The sequence below is a fragment of the Coturnix japonica genome, chromosome 2, assembly GCF_054131305.1.
Source record: "Coturnix japonica strain WE chromosome 2, WE-NBRP24, whole genome shotgun sequence".
NCBI classification, from domain to species: domain Eukaryota; kingdom Metazoa; phylum Chordata; class Aves; order Galliformes; family Phasianidae; genus Coturnix; species Coturnix japonica.
This window is the reverse complement of record NC_140664.1, coordinates 94,054,372-94,076,581: the sequence shown is the minus strand read 5'-3', so window position 1 is coordinate 94,076,581 and position 22,210 is coordinate 94,054,372. Positions and strand designations below refer to the sequence as shown.

The following is a 22,210-nucleotide window of genomic DNA, read 5'->3' as shown; positions in this document are numbered from 1 at the left end:
GCTCAGTTTCCCTTTTAAAATGAATGTTATGGGTGAACAGTGGTACAAAGTTATTTAACCCAGGCTTTCTCATAACCTTATTTCTTCATTTCTATGTGAGGGAGAAACATGCAAGCCAACATACAGAGCTATGTCAGTTTCTTCTTTGCTCTAACGATTCCCTCCCAACCTCTTATTTTAATTAAGAAAACGGTTATGCTTGAGTTAGAAGCTGCTAAAGGAGAGCTGTGAAACTATTCCGCTTGTGTGAAATGTTGCTCTCCCAGAAAAGGAGGCTTCTTGAACAGGGAGGCTCCTTCACAGTCAATTACAGCAGTGTACGTTCTCCTTCACGCAGTCCTGGCCCGTCACTAAGAGTTCAGCATGAAGCATTACAGCTGAACTCACTTCCTGTTCAGCTGGAGGCGCAGACTGTGCCACAGGTTTCTCTGTCAGCCCTGTGAATCTACTAGAGCTGAGTTCTGGGGCTGTGCAGCCTAATCAGGGGAGGCCAGGAATGCGTGGGGACTGGAGGTTTCATGGAGGTGGCGGGGGAAGGGGACTGGGAGACAAGACTGCTTTGTCTGAAGGACTGTTGCCTGTTGCTGATGGGCTGTCCGATAGCTCCTTTATCCTCACTGCCACCTCACCCTGCTCTCTGCAAGAGGTTGGATTAACGTTTTTGCTTTTTAATGCAAATCAAGGTAAATGCGTCTTAAAAACATCTCGGTTATAGACTGGGAATGAAGAAGTGGAAAATAAATGGACAAATCAACCACAAAGAGGAAAAGCACCAGCAAAAAAAAATAATAATCCATTTGAGAGTTAAGAAATTGTTCACTTTACTGGCTATATATAAAAACTGGAAGGTAACAATGTAAAAACATTGCATGTCATGCTTCCTTTAGAAATTATGATTACTTGGCTCTAATCTGAGGATGACAGTGGAATAATTTCTGAAGCTATGCATTTTATTTTCAATAATGTAAGGAAAAGACTCTTTCTGGAAGAAAGGTAGACAGACGTGGCTTTGTTAACCACAAGCTTCGCTCATCTAAACACAAACTTCTTTACAGTGAGGGTGACGGAGCACTGGAACAGGCTGCCCAGGGGGGTGGTGGAGTCTCCTTCTCTGGAGACCCACCTGGACGCCTACCTGTGTGACATGGTGTAGGGAGCCTGCTTTGGCAGGGGGGTTGAACTCCATGATCTCTAGAGGTCCCTTCCAACCCCTACAGTTCTGTGATTCTGTGAATTCAGGACTTCTGTTCCTAGTGAGCTGCACTGAATGGGCAGTAGCATACTGAAGCTGTCATAGAGCACTTGTAGCTTTATTTTCCTGCTGCTTAAAAACACAATATGGTGCCATCTTTCTTGCTTCCAGTATTTCTGGCCCTTATTGCAGTAGTGCTGGTGTTCCTCTGGTGTCTTGGTGAGCTGATTTGGCTCATTAAAACAGCAGACTGTTGTGTTTTCTCTGTGGTCTGATTGTTTCTCTTTTCTTTTACTGGGGTTGCTTTTCTTCAGTTTAATGAGCTGCACTGGCTCACTGCAAGCTCAGATAAGTGTTAGAACTGACCCAAGCGGAGAGTGAACAGGACCACCCTCTTTAACAGCAATAATCGGTTAGGTTGGCTTAGTAACACATGAAAATATCTACTCTTGTTATTATCTCCATAAATATGCCCATCAGGGAACTTGCAGAGTGGGAAAGCAGGTGGTAAGAGAACTGTTGAAGGATAAATTTCTCACTCCTTCGGTGTCATCCTCGTTGAGATGGATTTTAGAGATTTAGTGAAAGCGTGGGGCAAGTCTCTATCTGACATATTAAGAAGGAAAAAAATCAGAGCCTCTTCATGTTAAATACTCAGTTCACTAGTCTGTTTTCCTTTGGCTGTTACTTGCTGACATTCATGAGATGGGAAACTGAGACAATCATAAAAAGGAAGTTTACTCTGGTTCTCAGGCTCTGCGCTTAGGTACATATGACTTGAAGGTTTAGAGAACTTACAAAGGATGTAAGTTTGTATTTGATACCTTCATTTTAAGTTTATACTCAAATCAGAATGTGGGGCTTCTGAACAAGGAACACATAATACCTGTTCAGTTTACGAGACTTAAATCAGACTGGAGCTTCGTGTCTGAAAGGCAGGATCCACTTTCTCAGGCAGCCTTCTTCTACCAGCTTTAAGACCATCCTCTTCCTTTCTGTTGGCCCTGGGACTCCCACAGCATAACTCTCAACTTGTTAAAAACTAACCAGAATCCTTCAGAATAAGTGCCTCCGGTGGCGCAGTGGTAGGAATGCCGCTTTGCAACACTGGAGGCCCGGGTGCGAATCCCCTGTGGCGCAAGTGGTAGAAGTGCCGCTCTGCTACACAGGGGCTCGAATCCCGGAGGTTGGACTTGATGATCTGTAAGGTCCCTTCCAACCCGCGCAGACTGTGAAACTGTGATGTCTGCATGTACCCTGAACTATTTTGCAAATGCTTGCCTTTCTCGATTCACTGGAACAGGCTGCCCAGGGAGGTGGTGGAGTCTCCTTCTCTGGAGATATTCAAGACCCGCCTGGACGCCTACCTGTGTGACGTGGTGTAGGGAACCTGCTTTGGCAGGGAGGTTGGACTCAATGATCTCTAGAGGTCCCTTCCAACCCCTACAATTCTGTGATTCTGTGGTTCCAAACCTTCTTCAGGGGCCAAATGTAGTCCTTCTCTCTCCTAACAAACTTCTTACGCTGACAGGTAATTCACTGCCACCTGCTTTAAAAGAATGAAAAAGCAAAAAAGAAAAGCAGGGGTCGCAGTGGGTACGTGAAACTGCTGCTTGCTTGCTCATTCCATCACTGCTCTCTCCAAACACAGAAGGCTTAGAGACCTTTTCTACACGTTTATGACATTGTTTGAGATCTTATAGATGCAACAGCTGTTTCTCTTTGGCTGTGTGGCTCTGAAGTGATCGTGATACAGATACAAATGACCGTATGGGTCACTGCAAGTCAGTCAAATGCCCTGTTGGAGGAGGAGACTTTGAGGAATAGGAGGGAGGAGAGGGTATGAATCTCAGGGAACTGTGTCCTCACCTGTATTTTCCTATTTTTTTTTTTCCTCCACGGCTGGTCTCTCCCATCTGAGGAACCTGGGAGGCAGCTGCTCTCTTTTCTCCAGTTTGCAGATAAATTCTCCCCTGTTTTGTGAATTTTCTTGAGTCTCCCAAAGTGTTTGAACTCTTGGTTGTCTCTAGCTTTTTTCCTTCTTATTGCTTCAAATCGATATTTGCGTCTGTGTTTTTCATTCTCCTCATCCAAATTCATTTGCAAATTCAGATCTCGCTTGTTATTTTTTCTTCTCATGCAGCTGCTACAACTCATGTTTCTTTGCGCTCATCTATTTCTTCCCTCTTTTCCCACAGTCGGAGTGAAGCTTTATTAAAAAGCTGAGGTGACTTAATTGCTTATTGCTACCAGAAGTGGTGGTCTTATCTGTGGGCTGTTCTGACCACTTGTCACTTTAGGAAGATGACCTGTTTTATGTGGGGAAAATGTTATATCCAAGAAAAATAAACTATTCTTCTGATGTGGCAAGCTGAAGTCGTTCACCTTGAAACTGGAATCCTGTTTTGAGTTATGAGATGATAATGCCGGTCTGAATCATTATTGTAAAAATCTAGCTAAAATGAGTGGGCTGCCTAGGAAACTGGGAGCTTAAGGTTGTTGTTTTTCCTGCTGTGTATTCCCTACCTCTACCCTAGGCCTGAAGTTTTATGCAGCTATAGAGTTTAGTGAGCTTTTCTGGGAAGTGAGAGGAAGTGTGAACTGGTCAATGGAAAACTGAGCTCCATGGTGACTGGATCTGCATCATGGAAGAGAAGGATAATATGAACGATGCTTTCCATGACAGCCTGGACATGAATCAATTAAGCACAACATGGGACAGTACCTTATGCCTCATTTCTCATCCTTGCCGAGCTATTATGATATTGAGAAGTACTGTTCCATGACATCTGAGTCTCCTGTGGATGCATAGCATATTTCCTTTGGAATTCTTTCTTCACGTGTTGCCTTCATAGTGTCTTGTCCATCTTCTGCTAGCTTCCTCTGTGTAGCTAGAGGAGCATTGGTGCTATCCCAGTCAGCTATCAAACAGTTTATGATTTCCACTCTCTTCCCTAGCCAGTCATCTGAAGTCATACCCTCCACTTGTTTTTATTCTGTCCTTTGAGAAGGAGGGGATTTTGGCACCTGGAACTGTTTCTTCTAATAGGTCAATCGTTACACAAATGGTTGCTGAGTTGTGTTATCTGTAAGATGGATCCAGGCAGCTTAGGAAAGGCTCTGCATTTGGGATAATTCTGTGGAAGAATATGGGAGAAGATCCAACATGATGTGTTTTGCACCAAAGTTGAAGGTAGAGGACTTGTTGATTGAGATTGGACTCTGAAAACTAGAGAGGTGGGAGGAGGTGTAGAAGCAACTGGGTTCACTGTGGCTTCTGGAAGAAGACAACTTGTTTGAAATCTCTGCTTTCCCAAGGGGCCTGTCAACACTGATCTGGAGCAGATATTTGTATGTGTATTTGGATGTTTATCTAGGGGCATTCCTGTACAGCATTCTCTACAGTTTCTGGTTACAAGAATATCCTACAGAGGAGCTGGTATCTGTCCCATCTTGGGAAAGCTTTCCTGGTTGGACTGTATTGCCATGTGAATGTCCCTTACTGAATAAGTTCACATCGCTGCTCTGATGGGCTGACTCCACAACAATTCAGTAAGGTTTACAATACACCCATGCTAAATATTTACTTAATATGATGCTGCTGAGAGGAAAAAGGATGTGGATGTAGTAGCTAACAAACATTGGATCTGAAGGAGTGCAGAAAGCTGAATGGTAGTTTTTTAGAGAGTCACCATATTTCAACTAATTCAGATCTATGAATACAAAATCATTACACATATACATTACAATGGTTTGATTAGATTTGATGTTCTTCTGTTTTTAAATGTTCAGGTATTTGTTATTTCAAAATGCAGTTTATAGGAATTACTGTTTCTTGCAGTCTAAAATTGTGTTAGATTAACTCACTTGTTTTTGTTCTTCCAGATTGCCTTCATGACCTTGACTCTATTTCCTATCAGACTCTTCTTTGCTGCTTTTATGATGTTGCTGGCCTGGCCTTTTGCATTCATTGCTTCAATGGGATGCGATGAGCAAGAGCTTGAAAAGCCCCTCTCCTGGTGGAGAAAGTGAGTCACTGATGTAGCACAATACTGATGTAGTGCAGGTCTCATAGCAGTGCTTTCCTTTTCAAAATAAAAATATAAACAGTATTTACGTATTTTCTGAAGTTAGGAGACAAAAAATACCTAACAGAACACCCTAAAAATGTTTGATTTACCAAATGGCTCAAGAATTACAGGTGGAAGATAGCTAATTGCTAGACTTTTATCGTTATAGAGGGGGTAATATGAAGCTTCACTGTGATATCCTTCAATTTCAATTACTTCCTTAATGTTAAGGTTGACACTAAGAAATGTGCCCAGATTTCATATTCTATTATTTTAAACTATTTCACTCCATTGTTTCCTACTCTGTAATGAACCAACAAAACTTCTGTTGATTTTCTGAGGGCTTGCCCCATGCTTTGGTGTTCATTAATAAGGCTGTGCTTGTGTTGGTATTGGAATGCTAATTAAGGTACAATGTAAGGTGGTGTTCTCCCATCCGTGAAAACTGCAGCTTAAGAAGCAAGGGAGGAGTTGCGTACCACTTCTGTAAAGAACATTAAATGTATGAGCTGGCACTAGAGTGAGGGAAGTTGATTGCATTTTGTATCACAGGAGGGAAGGAGGCTGAGAACTGCAGAGGCATGTCACTTTACATTTAATTTGGAATGAATTTAGCATAATGACTGAAGGAATAGTGGACTGCCTTCAGTCTTGCACGCAGTTATTTTCAACCTTTATGCACGTGAGGATAATAATCTGTGGAGGTTAGGTTTTGCACCCTGTTGGTTCAAAGTAAATGTTTCTCTTTCCGTGACTACATAGCAGTAAAGAATGCCCTTTAAGAGATGATGGGGAAAGAGGGAAGAAAGTGAAATATTTTCAGAGCTCCTAGATGGGTTCTGTGTGCGTCCCCCTGTCTGAGAATCTCTGCCTTTTGCTGCTTTTTGGGTAAACTTCAACCCAGGAATTGGGGCTGATGCATTCTAACAGTGTTTTAATAGTATTTTTTTGGGATGGGATCAGTCTATTGAGACTTTTTGGTATTACTAGAAAGCATTATTAGATATTGTATATAAGAAACCCAACATGCTCCATCCAAATAAAAATTAATTTAGTGGTAAAATAAATGTTGATGTTATTAAGATTTGAAAGTATTAATATTCAGTTTCATTTCACTGAATGGTACTTTACCTTGAAAGTGCTAGTAAACTTACACAGAAAGAAAGTGTTCACATTGTTCATATTTGAGCAGCGTATACCCTGTCTGTATTTTGTCATGCTAATAGTTCTTATATGATGTTTTTTTTCATTATTTTATAGTATCCCTGTAAAAGTGTAACTGTTATTTTAACTCTTTTCAGGATAGTGGATGTTTTGCTGAAAGCTATCATGAGATTGATGTGGCTTGCTGGTGGATTCCACTGGATAAATGTAAAGGGCAGACGAGCGTTGCCAGCAGAAGCAGCAATATTAACTGTGGCTCCCCATTCTTCTTACTTTGATGCCATTCCAGTAACTATGACCTTCGCCTCCATTGTGATGAAAGCAGAAAGCAAAGATATTCCTGTTTGGGGAAGTAAGTTAATAGACAGTCGTTTTTAATTTTTAAAGAAAAAATAATTATTTAGTAACTTGACTAGTTTGGGGTGAGAAGGCTTGAAACATGAAGGAAAAACCTGCACTATTTTTCAGACGCAACTAATAGAAAAGCAAATTAAGATGAGGCAGTAGAAGCAAAGGGCCCGTAGAGAAAGTCTACCGTTCTTAACTTAGTTTGGAGCACAGTCCCAAAAATGTTTCAGGAGTTGTGTCCGCCTCGAAGGTGCTCTGCTAATCTCTTATGCGTCAGTAAACTTGTTTCAGGCAGTCTGTAACAGAGATGCAGAGCAGATTGTTACAGATAAACAAGTCAGTAGTGTCTAAACCATCAGTGTAGACGTTCATGATATTTTGAGATAGATTTGTGATTTTTATTTATTGGTACAGTTGTGCCAAAGATATTTGAGAGCTCTTAGAGTTATGTGCTTCTGACTGAATTCTGTTTGGAAACATCTTAAAGAAATACATCCTACTATGTCTACGGACCAGCTAAGTTCTGGAAATACTGTGTCTACTGTGTAGATTGTAAGGATAATCTAAATAGGAGAGAATATTTTACTTTGCCCTTTGACTAGAGATGTGTAAACACAAATGCCTAAACAAAAGTTTTGAGTTCCATTGCAACTAAATGGAATTGGGCTGTTTGTGTTGACATCCTGAAATGTCATTGGACTATGCAGTTTTAATAATGTGTTTTAAATCCGCATCTGTCAGTCATGTTTCTGAGTGGTTACATCTGGAAGCTTCATATAGAGAGCTTCTTGGTACTGTGCCTCTGCATCAAGTAAAACTCAGGCCAGAATTGTAGCTGTATCTCAGTTTCCTGAAGTATTCTACTAACAAGAGTTTAGTAAAAGTTTGTGGTAGTGAAAAGTCTGTGTAAAAGTTAAAAGAAGCTTTGAACAAAAAATAATGTAGGCGCATGTTTTTTTAAAAAAAAATATGTATGAACAAGCATAGTATGAAATGAAAAAATGATTAACTCCAATGTCCAGTATCGAAACAAGATCTTGTTGTAAGAAGGTATGTTGACACTGCTGGACAGTATACAGGTGTCCAGGGTGAACTGGGCTTTAGGAGCAAGGATAGGTTTATCTTTTATCTCGGCTGCTTCAGTTGACTGTTTAATAATTGCCTGCTCAGCAAAATAAATTGGCCCATATGGAGCTCTTCTTTGTTTGTAACTGGACTCTTTGGGGGACTTAGACTGAATGACGTAACTGCAGGTCATGTTCTTTTACTGACATATGATGAAGTAGAAGAATGTTACTCAGCAGAATGCCATAGTTGCTGCTTGACATTGGATTCAGTGGAGACTAGTGAAAAAGTCTGAGTAACAGCTAGAGGGGATACAAGGATTGCAGTAATTTTGGATGTAACACAAATAATGCATGCTGAGAAGTTCAAACTGCTTCTTATATACTTGACCTAATTTTAAGGTAAAGGTTCGTTTAAAAGTGTAAGACTTACTGCAATTGATTTTAAAAACTATTCATTTGATCTTTTTTTCATGTGTGAGCAAGAACAGTTGCAAAAGGAAAAAGAAAACAGAAACAAGAAATCTTTATATAGCGATTTGATGAAATATTATTGGAATATATAGCACAATTAAATTAGTATTTTTTTTTCCTGTATATCTGCATTTATTTTACACTGTGCAGCCACAGAATTAATGTAATCCATTATTAAGCACTCAGAAAAATGTCATGGAAACTAAGCATGGCAGAAGTCGTAACTGGGATTCAGAGTTCAAAAAATCCTTTCCTTTAAAACAAAAAACCAACTTTTGTATGAGCAATGTTAATTGCAATAGTTTGTGGTTTTAGAGGAAATGGACCTTAAAAGAGCGGTAAGGACTTGCTAATGATTGCTTAAATTTTGGTGAAAATTTCCTTAGTAGAGTGAGGTTGTTATTTATTGTGTATATATTGTGTGTGTGTGTGTGTGTGTGTGTATATATATATATATATATATACACACATACATATATATGCAGAATTCTAATATATATATTTCAAGCAATATATATATTGCTTGAAAGATGTTTTCCATAGAGCAGATGCTACTGAGCAACCTTTCCTTCTCTGATCTTGTATACCAGCCAGCTCTAGCAGGCTTTCGGAGTCAGACATTGAAAATACTAGTCTTGTTGTCTCTTAATTGAGAATTGTTAACAGTCCCTTGGAATTTTCTGAGAAGTTATGAATAAAGTACATCCATTTAATTATGAGCTGACTTCTCAGAACATGACAAATGAAGCAACAGAGAAAACTTAAGGTGATCTCGAAGAGTAAGGACTTTGGGTGAAGAGATGATCTGCATTAAAACATGTATGGATGCCTTCTGAATATATGTAGTAAATAATGTAATGACACTGTTAACAGGACATTATACATTGTTTACTAGAAGGATCAGGTTGTGCAGCAGGCATGGAAAGACTGGAATGCTAATGGGTTACTAGGATTGTTTCCAGAGGTACTTGAACAGGCAGGTTTCCTATACTGTACCCTTTCTTTGCCAGTCATAGAATATTAATCTTTTGATCCACTGACAATTTTAGTCCAGATGATTAAAAGCTTTTTTTTTTTTTTTTCCCTTAATGGGATTGAGAGTGTTCAACAAATGTTTGTGTATGACTGTTTTACTTCTTTCTAACTTGAAGGCAGTTTTCCTGAGCCACGTAATGCAGCTTAAGAATCAGACTTAATTCATGACTTCTTCAGACGGCTTCCTTCTTTTTAGGAAAAGAAAACAAACAAAAAAGCCTTTTCTTGTACTAAAATAGTTACAAACTCTTCAAATAGTGATTAGTACAAGTGAAGAATGTCACTCACTTAATACACATGCAGTGGGTTAAGCTCTCTGGAGAGGATCTGCTTGTCCAGTGTCCCCACCTGAAGTCTTGTATCCAGCTCTGGCTTCTGCAGCAAGGGAAAGATATCCCTGTCCTGTAGTGGCAGGACAGGGAGTAATTATTTCAGATTGAAAGAGGGTAAATTTGGATTGGATATAGGGAAGAACGTTTTCATGATGGTGGCGAAGCACTGGAAGCATTTGCTCGGAGAAGTTGTGGTTGCCTGATCATTGGAAGTGTTCCAAGTCATATCAGATGGGACTTTGAGTGACCACATGTAGTGGAAAAATGTCCCTGCCCATGGCAGAGAATTGGACAGGATGGTCTTGAAAGTTCCCTTCCAAGGCATTCCATGAAACATACTTTAGATTTCAGTGATTTTAATTTTCAATTAAAAAAAAAATAAAGGAAGGAAATCAGCATCTAGTAAGTTGAAAATGCGCAAATAGTCTGTGCTCATCACCATTGTACAGAAGTTTGAGGCTTTCTAGAGTTTTGGTAGGTTGGAGTGGGAAGTTTAGTTCACCAGTACTGTGTAAGCCGTGTAGCCCAAGGAAGCTAACATCTGTGAATCAGTTGCACCTAACGTCAGCAGAGGAAGTTGGATCCATTCATTCATCTGCACAGGTCCTTATATTGTCTCATTCAATATGCTGGCCCTCACTTCAAGTTGGAACAAAATCTTTCCATTAATTTTGAATGTTTACACTTCTCTGCCTTATTTTTTGCTGGTAAAGCAGCCAGGACAAAATTTATTAGTCATACCTTGAAGTGATCATTGCTAATGCGGAAAATACTTCAATAGGAAGTAAAGGGGATTTATCAAACAGTTTGGCACTATTTGTTTGTTAGACAACTTTTGTAATTCTGTAATCTTTTATGATACCAACTTGAAAAAACTAAGTTGATAAGCAAATATAAGCTTTAATCAGCTGCATCACATCTGTAACTTCATCCTTGAATAGAGGAATTTAGTACATGTGAAGTGAATAGAAGAATATATTAGTCCACAGGAATTTATAAAGGAAAATGAGGTACTTTATCCTTGGCAGAATACAGAAGAGCTGTAGAGGGATGGAAATCATACAGTGCTATAATAACTATCTGTCTATTGGTTTGTTTGTTTGTTTGTTTGTTTGTTTTCCACGTAGTGTAGACTTAAGAATTTTTGTTTAGGTTCACCTTTTGAAGGTACTTTATAGACCTTTATTGAGCATCATGTCTAAGTGATAAGTAATTCCATGGGAAATCTTTACACCCTTGTATTCAAGTCTGTTTTCATCTTTGAACTTAAAAGATACCAAATTACTTCCCCCGTCATCTCTGTGAAAAATTTTGCAACCCAGGATTTCAATTCCCCACTCCAGTTGTTCTCATCCACAATATTTTTAAGAGCACCATGGAATAGCTGAAGCTCTTCAGTGAGAATCTCATACTTAAATACTGCAGAGATTCATCAAAACAGTCCTGATTTATGTGTTATAAATCAGCACCTTATAACGCTGTTAAGGTCACCAGCTTGAATGCCAGCATCCTGTGTTGGCATTGTCGCCTGCCTGGAGGATACAAATGAGCTCTCTAGCTCCAAGAAGAATTTTGAATGTGTTGCTAAGCTTATTCATTTCATAAGGGTTGATCTGTGTTATGATATCTTTATAGTAGTGCCCTAAGGAAGACCTACTTACTTAATTTCTTCTGTTCTTACAAAATAAAGAAGTCCTGTTACAACAAGCTGTCTTTTAAAAGAGCTGTGAAGCTCTGAAGATTTTTTTGTTCATTCCATAGCCTGAATTCCATTGTTTGGGCCTCATGCAAAAGAAAATGCTGAGGATGGTGAGGGTTTGTTTTAGTTGTTGTAGCATTTGTTTTATATTGCAATAATAAGGGAAACTCAGGACTAGCATCAGTTAGAAACAAAGCAGAGTTGTGAAACTATTTAAGTGCGGTTTTACTTCCATTTTTTTGTTTGTTCTCTTTTTTCCTTTGTGGGTTTTGTGTCTGTGTGTATGTGCTGGGCTTTGTTTGCTTTTTTTTTTAACCTTCTCAGAGCAGTAGTCCCAGCTGGCCTATGATGACCTTTGATGTTCCCCTAGCTAACACTGTTCTGTGGATACTGGCCAAAAACAAGCATGTAGAATAAAGTGCAAGAGTGTGGTATGGTAACTTCTCTCTGATAAGCTGTCGTCTAAGCTTCAGCAACTTGTGGGATAAAGGTATAATTATTTTAGCAGGTGTTCTGATGTCTGGCAATTTCCTGCCAGGTGTGATGGATTAGTTTCACAGAACCATAGGACAATTTCGGTGAGTGCTGGTGCAACTGCTGGTGAGGTGCCAACAGAACTGGAAGCTTCTGCTGAATACAGGAGTGTCATTCTTCACACTCGTTCTTTTTTTTTTCTCCTCACACATTAAGCACTGGCTGATCCATTAATGCAGCAAGTTTATCCTTGGCAAAAGAAGATTATACAACTAGTGTCAGTGAATTCATCTTGGAGCAGTTCTAAATGTGAAAACTCTCTTTTAAACTTGTGTTTTAGGCAAATAGCATAGCTAATGATATAGTGACTTAAACTTTTGAATAAGACTACAAGATATGAGAATGATTTTTTTTTTTTTTTAAGGCATTTAAATGCAGTCTGTTGAACTTAAAGCATAAAGCAGTATAGTATACTTGCAGATGCTTTACCTGTAGTGCTCTTTGATATTGCAAAAGTTGTACATACTGGGATTCTCTTTCTTTTTTTGGGGAGGTTTCATTGTCCTTGTGATAAACATGCATGGATTGATTTCTGAGTCTTGTTCACTCTCAGTTCCTGTGTATAAAAATTTTCCTGTAATGTAACCAGTGAGCCATGAAAGAAATGCCTGAGATCTGATTAATCTAAGGAATAGACAACAGGTGACAGCTCAGAACATAAGCATGCTTTTTTTTTTTCTTTTGATTGCACTGATTCCCCAGAAAAGAGCACATAAACCAATATGCAGTGTATTTGATAGAGTACCTTCAGTGAAACTGAGATGTTATAGCAAATAAAAACTCTAAAGAAAGTAGCATTTCAGGCCACAAGACTTGTATCTGGTAACACTTGCACAGGGAGGAGGAAGACTTGTTTCTGGTAATGCTGCTTTGCTGGGAGAGGGGAAGGATAGGTTTTGTAGGAGGACTAAACTAGTTATAGTTAACCACAACAACCACAGCTGCTTTGCTACAGGAAACTGTGATGTGTACAAACCTTTTAAATTATGATGTCTGTCCATCCACTGGAAATTTAACAAGTGCCATAATTGTGAAAAAGGTTTTTCTCATAGGAATTAATGAAAATAATATAGCTCCATTATTTCAGCTGAGAATTGAAATTTGTAATATATATGATAAAGTAGTTATGTTCTTGTGTCAGAATTTATCTAAGGACTGGTGTGTGTATGAACCTTTTTCAGAGGAAGTTTGGGGAAAAAAAACAACAACCGTTTTTCTTGTTTTTTGTTTTTCTTCCTTTTTAGCTCTTATCAAATATATCCGACCAGTATTTGTATCTCGGTCAGACCAGGATTCTCGCAGGAAAACTGTTGAAGAGATAAAGAGACGTGCTCAGTCTGGTAAATGGCCTCAGGTACTGTAATACTACTATGTGTTAGGTAATGTTTGGCATTGTTATCCTTTGGATATGCAGTTCACTTTTGTTTCCTATTAGGATGCTTTAAGTGTTTACTTGGGGGTGGACTTCCCCATTCTGTGGAATACCGGAGATAAGTTTCTATTCTATACAAAACAACTGTTAAGGTAGCTTTTCATTGCAGTACGTTTCAAAGGGAGTCTAGGTAAGTTCCTAGGAAGAGAGTTTCATCAAGTTCTGCTAAGTGGACAAACCATGTCAGGTACTGGAAGTCCTGGAAGTCCTCTAAAGAAAAATAATCAGATGCTTGGTAAAATATCTGGGGAGTATTATGCGTTCTTGCTTTTCTTAGTATTTTGGCATATTGTCATTATTGGAGATAGATTATTGGCCAAGATAGTCCAAGCATTTCAATTGTTCCAATAACTAGAATATGCTTCTGTTGGGCCACATAATGAAAACGCTTCTAAAATTGTCTTTTTTTTTATTCATCATAAATTTGACTGTTTATAATGTGCTTTGGAAGACAGTAATGAGAAAGAAGGCATAACTACTTAAGATCTACATTTTATAAAAGCATGTGATTACTTTGAAAGTGTTAAGCACGCTTCTTGTGAACTCTTTAGGTTAAGCTATAAAGCAGTGCTTTCTTTAATGACATGCTTACTTCCACGATGGTTAGGTACACATATTAGACTGTGAAAACAAACAACCATAGAAGGGTGATGCATAGCTTTTACTGCATGACTTTCACCTATATATTTGAAATATGAATAAATTGAACTGCAGAGCTGAAGTGATTTCTAGAATATCTAGCAAACTAGTACAAGAGTAGCCAATAAAACCAGTAATGATTGTTCTAGTCCTTTGCTTTGTCCTTTGCTTATGGTGCATATTTATTTCCATTAAATATCTGTTTTTATAACTCAGCAAAGTTTCAGCAGTTCATGGCTTTTTGCCAAGGTATTTTTTAATACAATTTTCATTTTTTTCCCCACAATTGAATCTTTCTCTGAATTTGGTTCAACTTTGAACATTTTCCTCCTTGTTAGAATTCTGTTCAGATATTTTAAGCTTCTATCATTCTGATATCTGTATGCAAGCCAAGTAATAAATGTAGTAAGTAGATACCAACCTTCTTTTTCTTCTGTAAGAAAATTGGGGACAGGAATTTTGTTTTGTTGTAGGGACAGGGTAATACTTCACAAACACAAAAAATGTTTATGAAAATTCTGTCAAATTCACGAGTTTTCCTATTTCCTGTTAATGTTCTATTAGAATCAAAGGCAAAACTTTGAATGAAGGCAAACTTTTCTATTGTAATCAGTTAACATATCTTTCAAGAAGATGTGTTTATAAATAAGTCACATTCAAATATTTCTTAAGTCAACTTTTTTCTTTTGCTTCAAGATAATGATATTCCCAGAGGGCACATGCACAAACCGATCCTGTCTAATTACATTCAAGCCTGGTAGGTATGATGCTCATTTCTCTGTTCTCTACAGAATGTTCTTTTATCTTCAGCTTCTGAAATGCCACTTGCATTGTAATTTGTTTGCTGTTGCAGAAATTGAGTTATAAATCTTGTAGTAGGGTGGGCTTGGAGCAGAAATTTCCAGATACTATGAAAAAATTATGCTTCTGCTGTTGTGCAAAACATTTATTTGGATAATTCAGATTCTTGACTTCTGAGATTCCTGACAGCTGGAGATTTCTTACTGAGTGTTTGTGCTTGAATTTATGCCCCTTCCATTTCCTACTTCGAGTCTTGCTGCATTTAGAAACAATATAATGGTATCAGCTGGTATCCATTTCAGATTGCTGTGGCATTTGTTGCTGTGTAGTGTTTGTTTTTTCCTCTCTTTTTGCACTTTGTTGTTGAGTTGCATTCTGGTGAAGACAGAACAAGAGTCTTGCCAGTATAGCACTGTTACAGAGACTGCCTTTTTGAGACAAGATTTTGCATCGAATATGTGAGTTCTAGGCAGCTTACAATTAGTAGAACCGTGTAACCTTACCAGGTTAGTAGAGGATGTAACATTCAACCCTACTACAGGTGTAAACTGCAGTTGTAATAGGATTATTAACATGGCAGTGAATCACCAGTGTTTATTAGAAACTTGCCTTTATGGTGTAAGTAGGGGGATAGAAATGAACAGGCTGTAGTAAGCAAATTAGTTGTGAATGTGTTTGCCTTTTTATAGTTTTCTGCCTAATTCATTGTGTTCCATTCTTATTGTGTCTTATTTTATGTTGCTTGCAACTTATATATCCATATTGGAATATGAGTCAGCATTGCGATTTTGTTCTCTGATTAATTTGGCTGAAGGAAACTCACTATTATATCCTAAGGAAACTTTCACAGAACTTTTCCTTCTCTCCTCTTAACCTCTACCTTTTAGATGAATGAGTGAACATTAGCAGAACATCTACTTCTTTTGCTCTTTCTTCCACTCCTCTCTCTCTTTTCTTCTTCCTTAAATCCCAACCATGCTTTGAAAGTCTAAATTCTTCATTAAAGCCTTGATTCCCTTCTACCCTTCTGTTCCATAGACATTCCAGCCATCAGGTGCCATATACTTTTTGCCTCAAATCCACTATCTTCTTCTCCTCTGGTCTAGTACATGCTGCTCTGTCTGCCTCTTGACTGTTTCACTTTTTCTGCTGCAACTTCCATCCTCCACCAAATCTCTTCTCAAGACACCTCAGTTATATCAAGTAACTTCAGGTCTCCATTTGAATAACTGCTTTGAGGTTGCCTTTCCCTGTTCTGCTCTCATGCCCTATATTCATTGTACTCGTTATACAGTTTTCTGTTTATTATTATGCAAGGCAGTTATAGAGGGAACGCTATCTAACTTTGTATAAATATTACTGTTGTCATATACCTCATAGATGTTGCCATCTTCTGGTTCTTTCTAAAGTTGCTTAAGCTTAACAGCTTAAGAGACTTCTTGGAGACAGAAAAGAAAGGCTAAGTAAGCCAAGTACTGTATCTCTGCAGGATAACATTTAACTAACCTTCATTAAAGATGTTTATATTCCATTAACAATTTTTTTTGCACCTATGTATTTATGTGTTTTGTGAAATTAATGAAATGTGAAGCACACAGTGTGAGACCATGATTCTGTTCAAAGTTTTAATTGAATATTAGACAGTATTTAGTAAATTGCATGAAAAACGTAATTGGAATCACAGAATGGCCTGGATTGGAAGGAACCTCAAAGAACATGAGTCTCCACCCCGCCCTCCACAGGCAGAACCACCAACCTCCACATTTAATATGAGACCAGGAGTAGAGATATCTCTTAAAATCAAAACAGTTTTCACAAGAAAAAGAACCATATTGTTAATATGAAGTGATAGTTCTGTATGGTAGCTCTACTTTGGTATATTTATTGTACACTGCAAATAAATCTCTCTGATGGGAGCTAAGATGAGGAAAAAATAAACTTCTAATGTTACTTCATAAATGATGTGCTTCCTATAAATGGGTGCTGCTCAGCTAAATGTAGAGAGCTTCTTTTACATTAGAAAGCTCAGATTCTTTACCAATAGATGCTGTTGATCATGGGGACTGTTCTGACATAGCTATTTCTTCTATACCCATATTTATTTCATCCTTTATCAAGTTGAATTTAGTACCAGGCTTTGAATTTTGCGTATGATGTAAGCGATGGAGGATAATACTGAAAATATGAGCAAGCATTTTAACTGTTATCTTTTGAAAATGTGGGAAGTCACACTGCAGTGCTTTTTAAAAATTACTTTGAGCCTATGTAGGCCTTATTTTTTTCTCTGTCAGCTAATTCCTATGTGTATCTGACCATTAATCCTTTCTTTACTGCAAAAAATGTCTGCTGCACCAAAATCTGCTATGAATTAATTGTGTCGTGTACCTTCTAGGAGCATTTATTCCTGGAGTTCCTGTGCAGCCAGTGGTTTTACGTTACCCAAACAAACTGGTAAGTTCAGCTTGCAGTGTAACTGGAAATCTAGAGCTTTTCCCTCTAAATTTACTGATACTTCCATAAATTTTTAGGATAATATAATAGATAATTATGTTTATGAATTTGGGAAATATTTATAGCTGTTTATTTGCTAAGTATATGTTCTGTAAGCCTCTAGCAGTGTAAGTAACAGAAAATTTACACGCTTTTGCTTTTATTAGGTTGCTCCATTAAAACAGTGCTTTAAATGTTACTCAGGATGTTGCAAAAAGCATTGTACTTTTGACAAGACATAAAATTCATTTTTTTGTCTACGATCTTTGTTCTGATGTTTTTCCTGTTATTGCTTGGCGTGCTAGTGAATTTTCTTCATTGATTGCCGGAAGGTGTTTCTGCACCTTCTGCCTGTAGTGATGTTAGATACAAATTAACACAACTATCTAAATGATAATAGAAAATATGTGTTGGGGACCTTGGCATTTTTATAAGGTGTCTCCTTGTCTGTGTTTCACTTTTACTTTGCATTTGGTTGAGAAATACTTAGATGCTAGAGAGTATGAAGTAGTCTTTCAGTTTAAAATCAGGTAAAGGTAATATGTGATATGTTTATTACAATATCTAAATTTAACACTTGTTGTAAATGTTTGTAAAGATAAACAAAGATAAAGCTCACGTGATCTACATTAAGATCATGAAGGATTCTTGTTGTAGAGACTTTCTTGTCCTACTGCAAGAATCCTATCGTTCTGCATACCTCATTTAAACAGGTGATGCTTCCAAGTGAACTTTGCTAGGGTGCTGTGACAAATATTGTAGCAGGTAGGGTTTAAATGCATTGTAGCAGGTTGTCCATGTTGTTTCACTACTTAATTATTTCCAGGAAAAAGATTTTCTCAATAGTTTTAAAATTTTCTATTGTACTTCCAGTTTCAAATGCAAGGTATGTGTCTTACATCGTGCTTAACATACCTTTTACTCTTATTTTGTATTGGTTATAAAGATATCAAATCACACGAGGCTATCAGACATTAATTAGTATCTTCAAAAAACGTGTTACTCTACTAACATATCCTTATTGTCTGTAGTACATAATATGCAGTATTTGTAAATGGATATTTAATGTTCCTAATGCTCTATTAACTGTGACTGTAAACTTCTTATAATAAAGTAAATCGGTGTGGATTTTCTGAGCTTTTTCATAATTTTTAATGCTGTTGCAAAATGTCTTAAACCTATAGATACTCATATAGATAGCCAACAGAGGTGGTCTGTATGTGTGTCCAAAGTTCCTAATACTTTTAATTACTGTAAAGCATTGCTATGTTTTTGGTGCCTTGCTGAGTAATTTAACCTCCTAAGATCTCTTCCGTTGAGAAGAATTCCCTTCCATGAGGGAAGATGATTCTAAGAGATAATTACTGTTACTATTTAAATTCAGATTTGCTTGGGACCTGCAGAAGAGTTGTAACAAAGTTAGAATGAGGAGGCAAAGGCGGAACATGATTTGATGGTATATGAAGGTTAGATTTCTGACTGGAATGCAGTTAAGAGTTGAGTAGCAAGAAAGAAGAATGGAGTAGGGAGAGAATGTTTTGTGGGCTAGCACTGCATTTCTAGCAAGTTTTAATTGTCTTTGGCTTCTTCTGTCTTGTTTTACAACTGCATATTATATGTTTACAAAATAATTTATAGTTTAAAATCTTTTCTAGCCAGTGAACAGTAGTTAGGCATTGCGTGCAGTTTCTCTGCTGCTTTTAGCTTGAACTAGCTGTTCTGTTCTGCCTTCAGAGCTCAGACTTCTCAAAATAGAGATGAGAACAGTCTTGGAATTGAGTGCACCTGACAGACTGGGGAGGCTTTTGTAGATCAGAGCTGTGGGTGAATATAGCAGGTTTGTGTACTCTTACTTGCTTATTTCCTTGTACTCTGTGCATTCAAGAAGTAGGTAAAGTACTGCAAGGGACTGAAATGGGTGGAGGAGGGAGAATAACTTCTCCTGTAGCAAAAGAATTATGAATTCATGCCATCTAGAAATAGATTATTTGTTTATTTATTTATCTTCTGTCAAGGTTGCCCTTTAATATCTTTATAAGGCCTTGTGACTGCAGCAGATGACACCTCTGGTTCTTTGTCATTTTTTATTTAGCAATAGTATTAGTCTGTTGCTTCTCTTGATGCAGAATCAGAAAGAAATTAAGGCTTAAAATGTTTAGACCTAAAATCTGAAACTTACTTCTGTTTTTCTAGCCCATTAATTAGCAGTTCATGTACACTATTAACTACATTTCATGTAAAGGAAATACTGTGATATTCTCATCCTTATCAGTGCAGTCCTTTTGCTGTTCACTTTTACACTAATTCCCTTCACTGTGAATGTAGCTCTTCCATTTTTTGAATTTCCTGTTGGAGTGCTGGTAATTATGGGAGGCTATCTGCTTTTCTAAATATCAGAGCCATTTTAAATATATTTTGATGTCCAAACTTCTTCTGAAGTTAACTGAACTATTTGATGTGAGGTTTGGCATCATCTGTTGTGATGCATCGCTGCATCAAGGCTGTGTAGGTGTATTTCAACATGCTCATTCTCATTCTGCTACAATGCTGATTTTTATGCTTGCTGCCTGATATCATTCGCAGTATTTTCTTATATCAAATACAAATAATGTGAAGATATACTTCCACTTAATTCAAAGGATTCATTATATAGATACAAACTACTACACTGAAAGGTACTTTCAGTGTTATCAAACTGCATACTATTCTAGTGTAGTGCATGAGTGAGTACCAGAATAAACTGGTAGCTGTGATAAATATAAAAGGTATGTAAGCCAGGTATGGAAAATACCACTTCCTGTCTTCAACTTGTTCTTTTTATGATAAAAATATTGTAGAACACTAGCAGGAGCCTACTGTAAAACAGTTCTCTTTCCTGAAGAACATGATCCATTTTTTCACCACTGAGTGTTTAATTCTTACTCCTGCTTCATCTTAATATTGTCAGTGAGAAAAAGTATGCATGTCTACTGTGACATTCACATTGGTAATTTCTCGCAATGATTTCTTAAACAGGTGTAATAGTGTGGTGTTCTATGTGGCAGATCTTGTATCTGATGAGATAGACCAGTGTAGACAGTTGATGAGTTTACAGATGATAACTTTGTGGGGAAAAAAATGAAGTCCCTAGTGTGCTCACTTGCAATAATATCAGAAATATCAAAAATGCAAGAAGGATTTTGTAGAGTTTTTATGTCTACAGTTTTGCTGTTAAACAAGATCACTGCATGGATCACTTACCAGGAGAGGCTGAGGGTGCTGGATCTATACAGCTCAGTGAAGAGGAGACTTAGGGGTGACTTAATTAATGTTTATAAGTATGTAAAGTGTGAGTGTGAGGATGGTGGAGCTAGGCTCTTCTCAGTGACATCAAATGATAGGACAAGGGGCAGTGGGTGCTGCAAGTTGGAACATAGGAGATTCCACATAAATACTAGAAAAAAACTTCTTCATGGTGAGGGTAACAAACTACAACAGGCTGCCTGGAGAGGTTGTGGGATCTACTTCAATGGAGATGTTCAAAACCTGATTGGATGTGTTCCCTAATGTGTGATCTAATATAGGTGCTCCTGCTCTGGCTGGGTAATTGGATTAAATGAACTTTTGAGGTCCATTCCTATCCACTGACATTCTGTGTTGTATGCCTTTAGTGAGAAAAGTAGGAAAAATGCTGTTTTGAGGTAAGCTATAAGGTCTTACTGGCACCAGTAATTCTTAGCTGAGAAGACTTTCCATCAGTCATCTCTGTAGGTCCCAAAGGCTTTGGAAGTATGAGTTCCTATCTGTTGTTGGGAGGTCCAGCTACTGTGTTAGGATGCTTGAGGTATACCCTATCCTGCTGGATTGGGCAGGAAAAAGCACATGGACTGTGTATCTCAAGTAAAATCAGCTTATGTTACCATAACTTTATTTTCCAACATTAGCAGCTTACAATGAATCACTGGATCTTTATGTTTTTTATAAATACAGATTTTATGTGTTTGAGACTTGAGTTACTGAGTGTTTCCTACCTTCATAAGAGCGGTTGATTCTTGCTGTCATTGGGTTACTCTTAATGGGACTAAGAACTATTGGAGAGTATTGAATTTTCCATGAAAATTTTAGTCATGTGTCATCAGTTATAATATCCATAATGTAACAGAAGTTTAAAGAGCAATAATTAACTGTAATGCTTCCTTTTCTTAGGACACAATCACATGGACGTGGCAAGGTCCAGGAGCGTAAGTGGTTATTTTTTATTGCTTGAATCATTATTACTCTCCTTAATTAGTTTTTAGTGACATGATTTGTAGGAATATGTAGTCAAGTATTAGTTGCTGGATGCTGCATTGCTGGATTTTGTATTTTATATATTATTCCCTAAGTATGGTGATATTCAGTCAGAAGAATCCAGTTATAAATGATGTACTTCTGATGCTAAGTTTCTAATATTTTGCAGGATAGATTTTGGGGGGAGTTATTTCATGTTTTTTTTGTTTGTTTGTTTGCTTGGTTTTTTTTGGTTTTTTTTTGTTTTTTTTTTGTTCTGCTTTGCATATTTTATTGTTTGCAGATTGGTTTGGAGTATCTGTATGGCTTTTGTTTGAAACTGGTCTAGTCCTGTGAAGGCAATCATCCCATTTACAGAATTTGGAAATATCATTTCCATTGTCTTGATTGTAACTTCGACTTATTTAAAACAAAATATTATTCTAGAGGTTCCATAGTAAATTCATGTAATGTAAGATAACTCAGAGGAGTTTGGGTTCTTTTAAAAACATTTATTTTTGCACTCTTTCCTTACTGGAGTTCACTTAAAAACAAATTGGAATCAAAACCAGAAATTTTCAAACTTAAATTAAGGTTTTATTTTTATGATTAATTTTATGATTATTAATTTTATAATTAATAGTTTGCCATTAACCTTTTTCTTTGGAACTATTGTTTTGAATGTCTC

The 22,210-nt window shown here is 37.5% G+C and overlaps 1 protein-coding gene across 4 annotated transcripts in view; it reads left to right on the top strand.

Annotated features, from left to right (window-relative positions):
* The window catches only part of LPCAT1 (lysophosphatidylcholine acyltransferase 1), a 58,163-nt gene that overhangs the window by 1,774 nt on the left and 34,179 nt on the right, over positions 1-22,210 (top strand). For all 4 annotated transcript variants that reach the window (XM_085540409.1, XM_015854267.3, XM_085540411.1 and 1 more), the window contains exons 2-7: positions 5,078-5,220; positions 6,564-6,778; positions 13,157-13,266; positions 14,680-14,740; positions 17,177-17,235; positions 21,460-21,494. In XM_085540409.1, the coding sequence (XP_085396535.1) occupies positions 5,078-5,220; positions 6,564-6,778; positions 13,157-13,266; positions 14,680-14,740; positions 17,177-17,235; positions 21,460-21,494 (623 nt within the window). The remainder of the gene's footprint in view (positions 1-5,077; positions 5,221-6,563; positions 6,779-13,156; positions 13,267-14,679; positions 14,741-17,176; positions 17,236-21,459; positions 21,495-22,210) is intronic.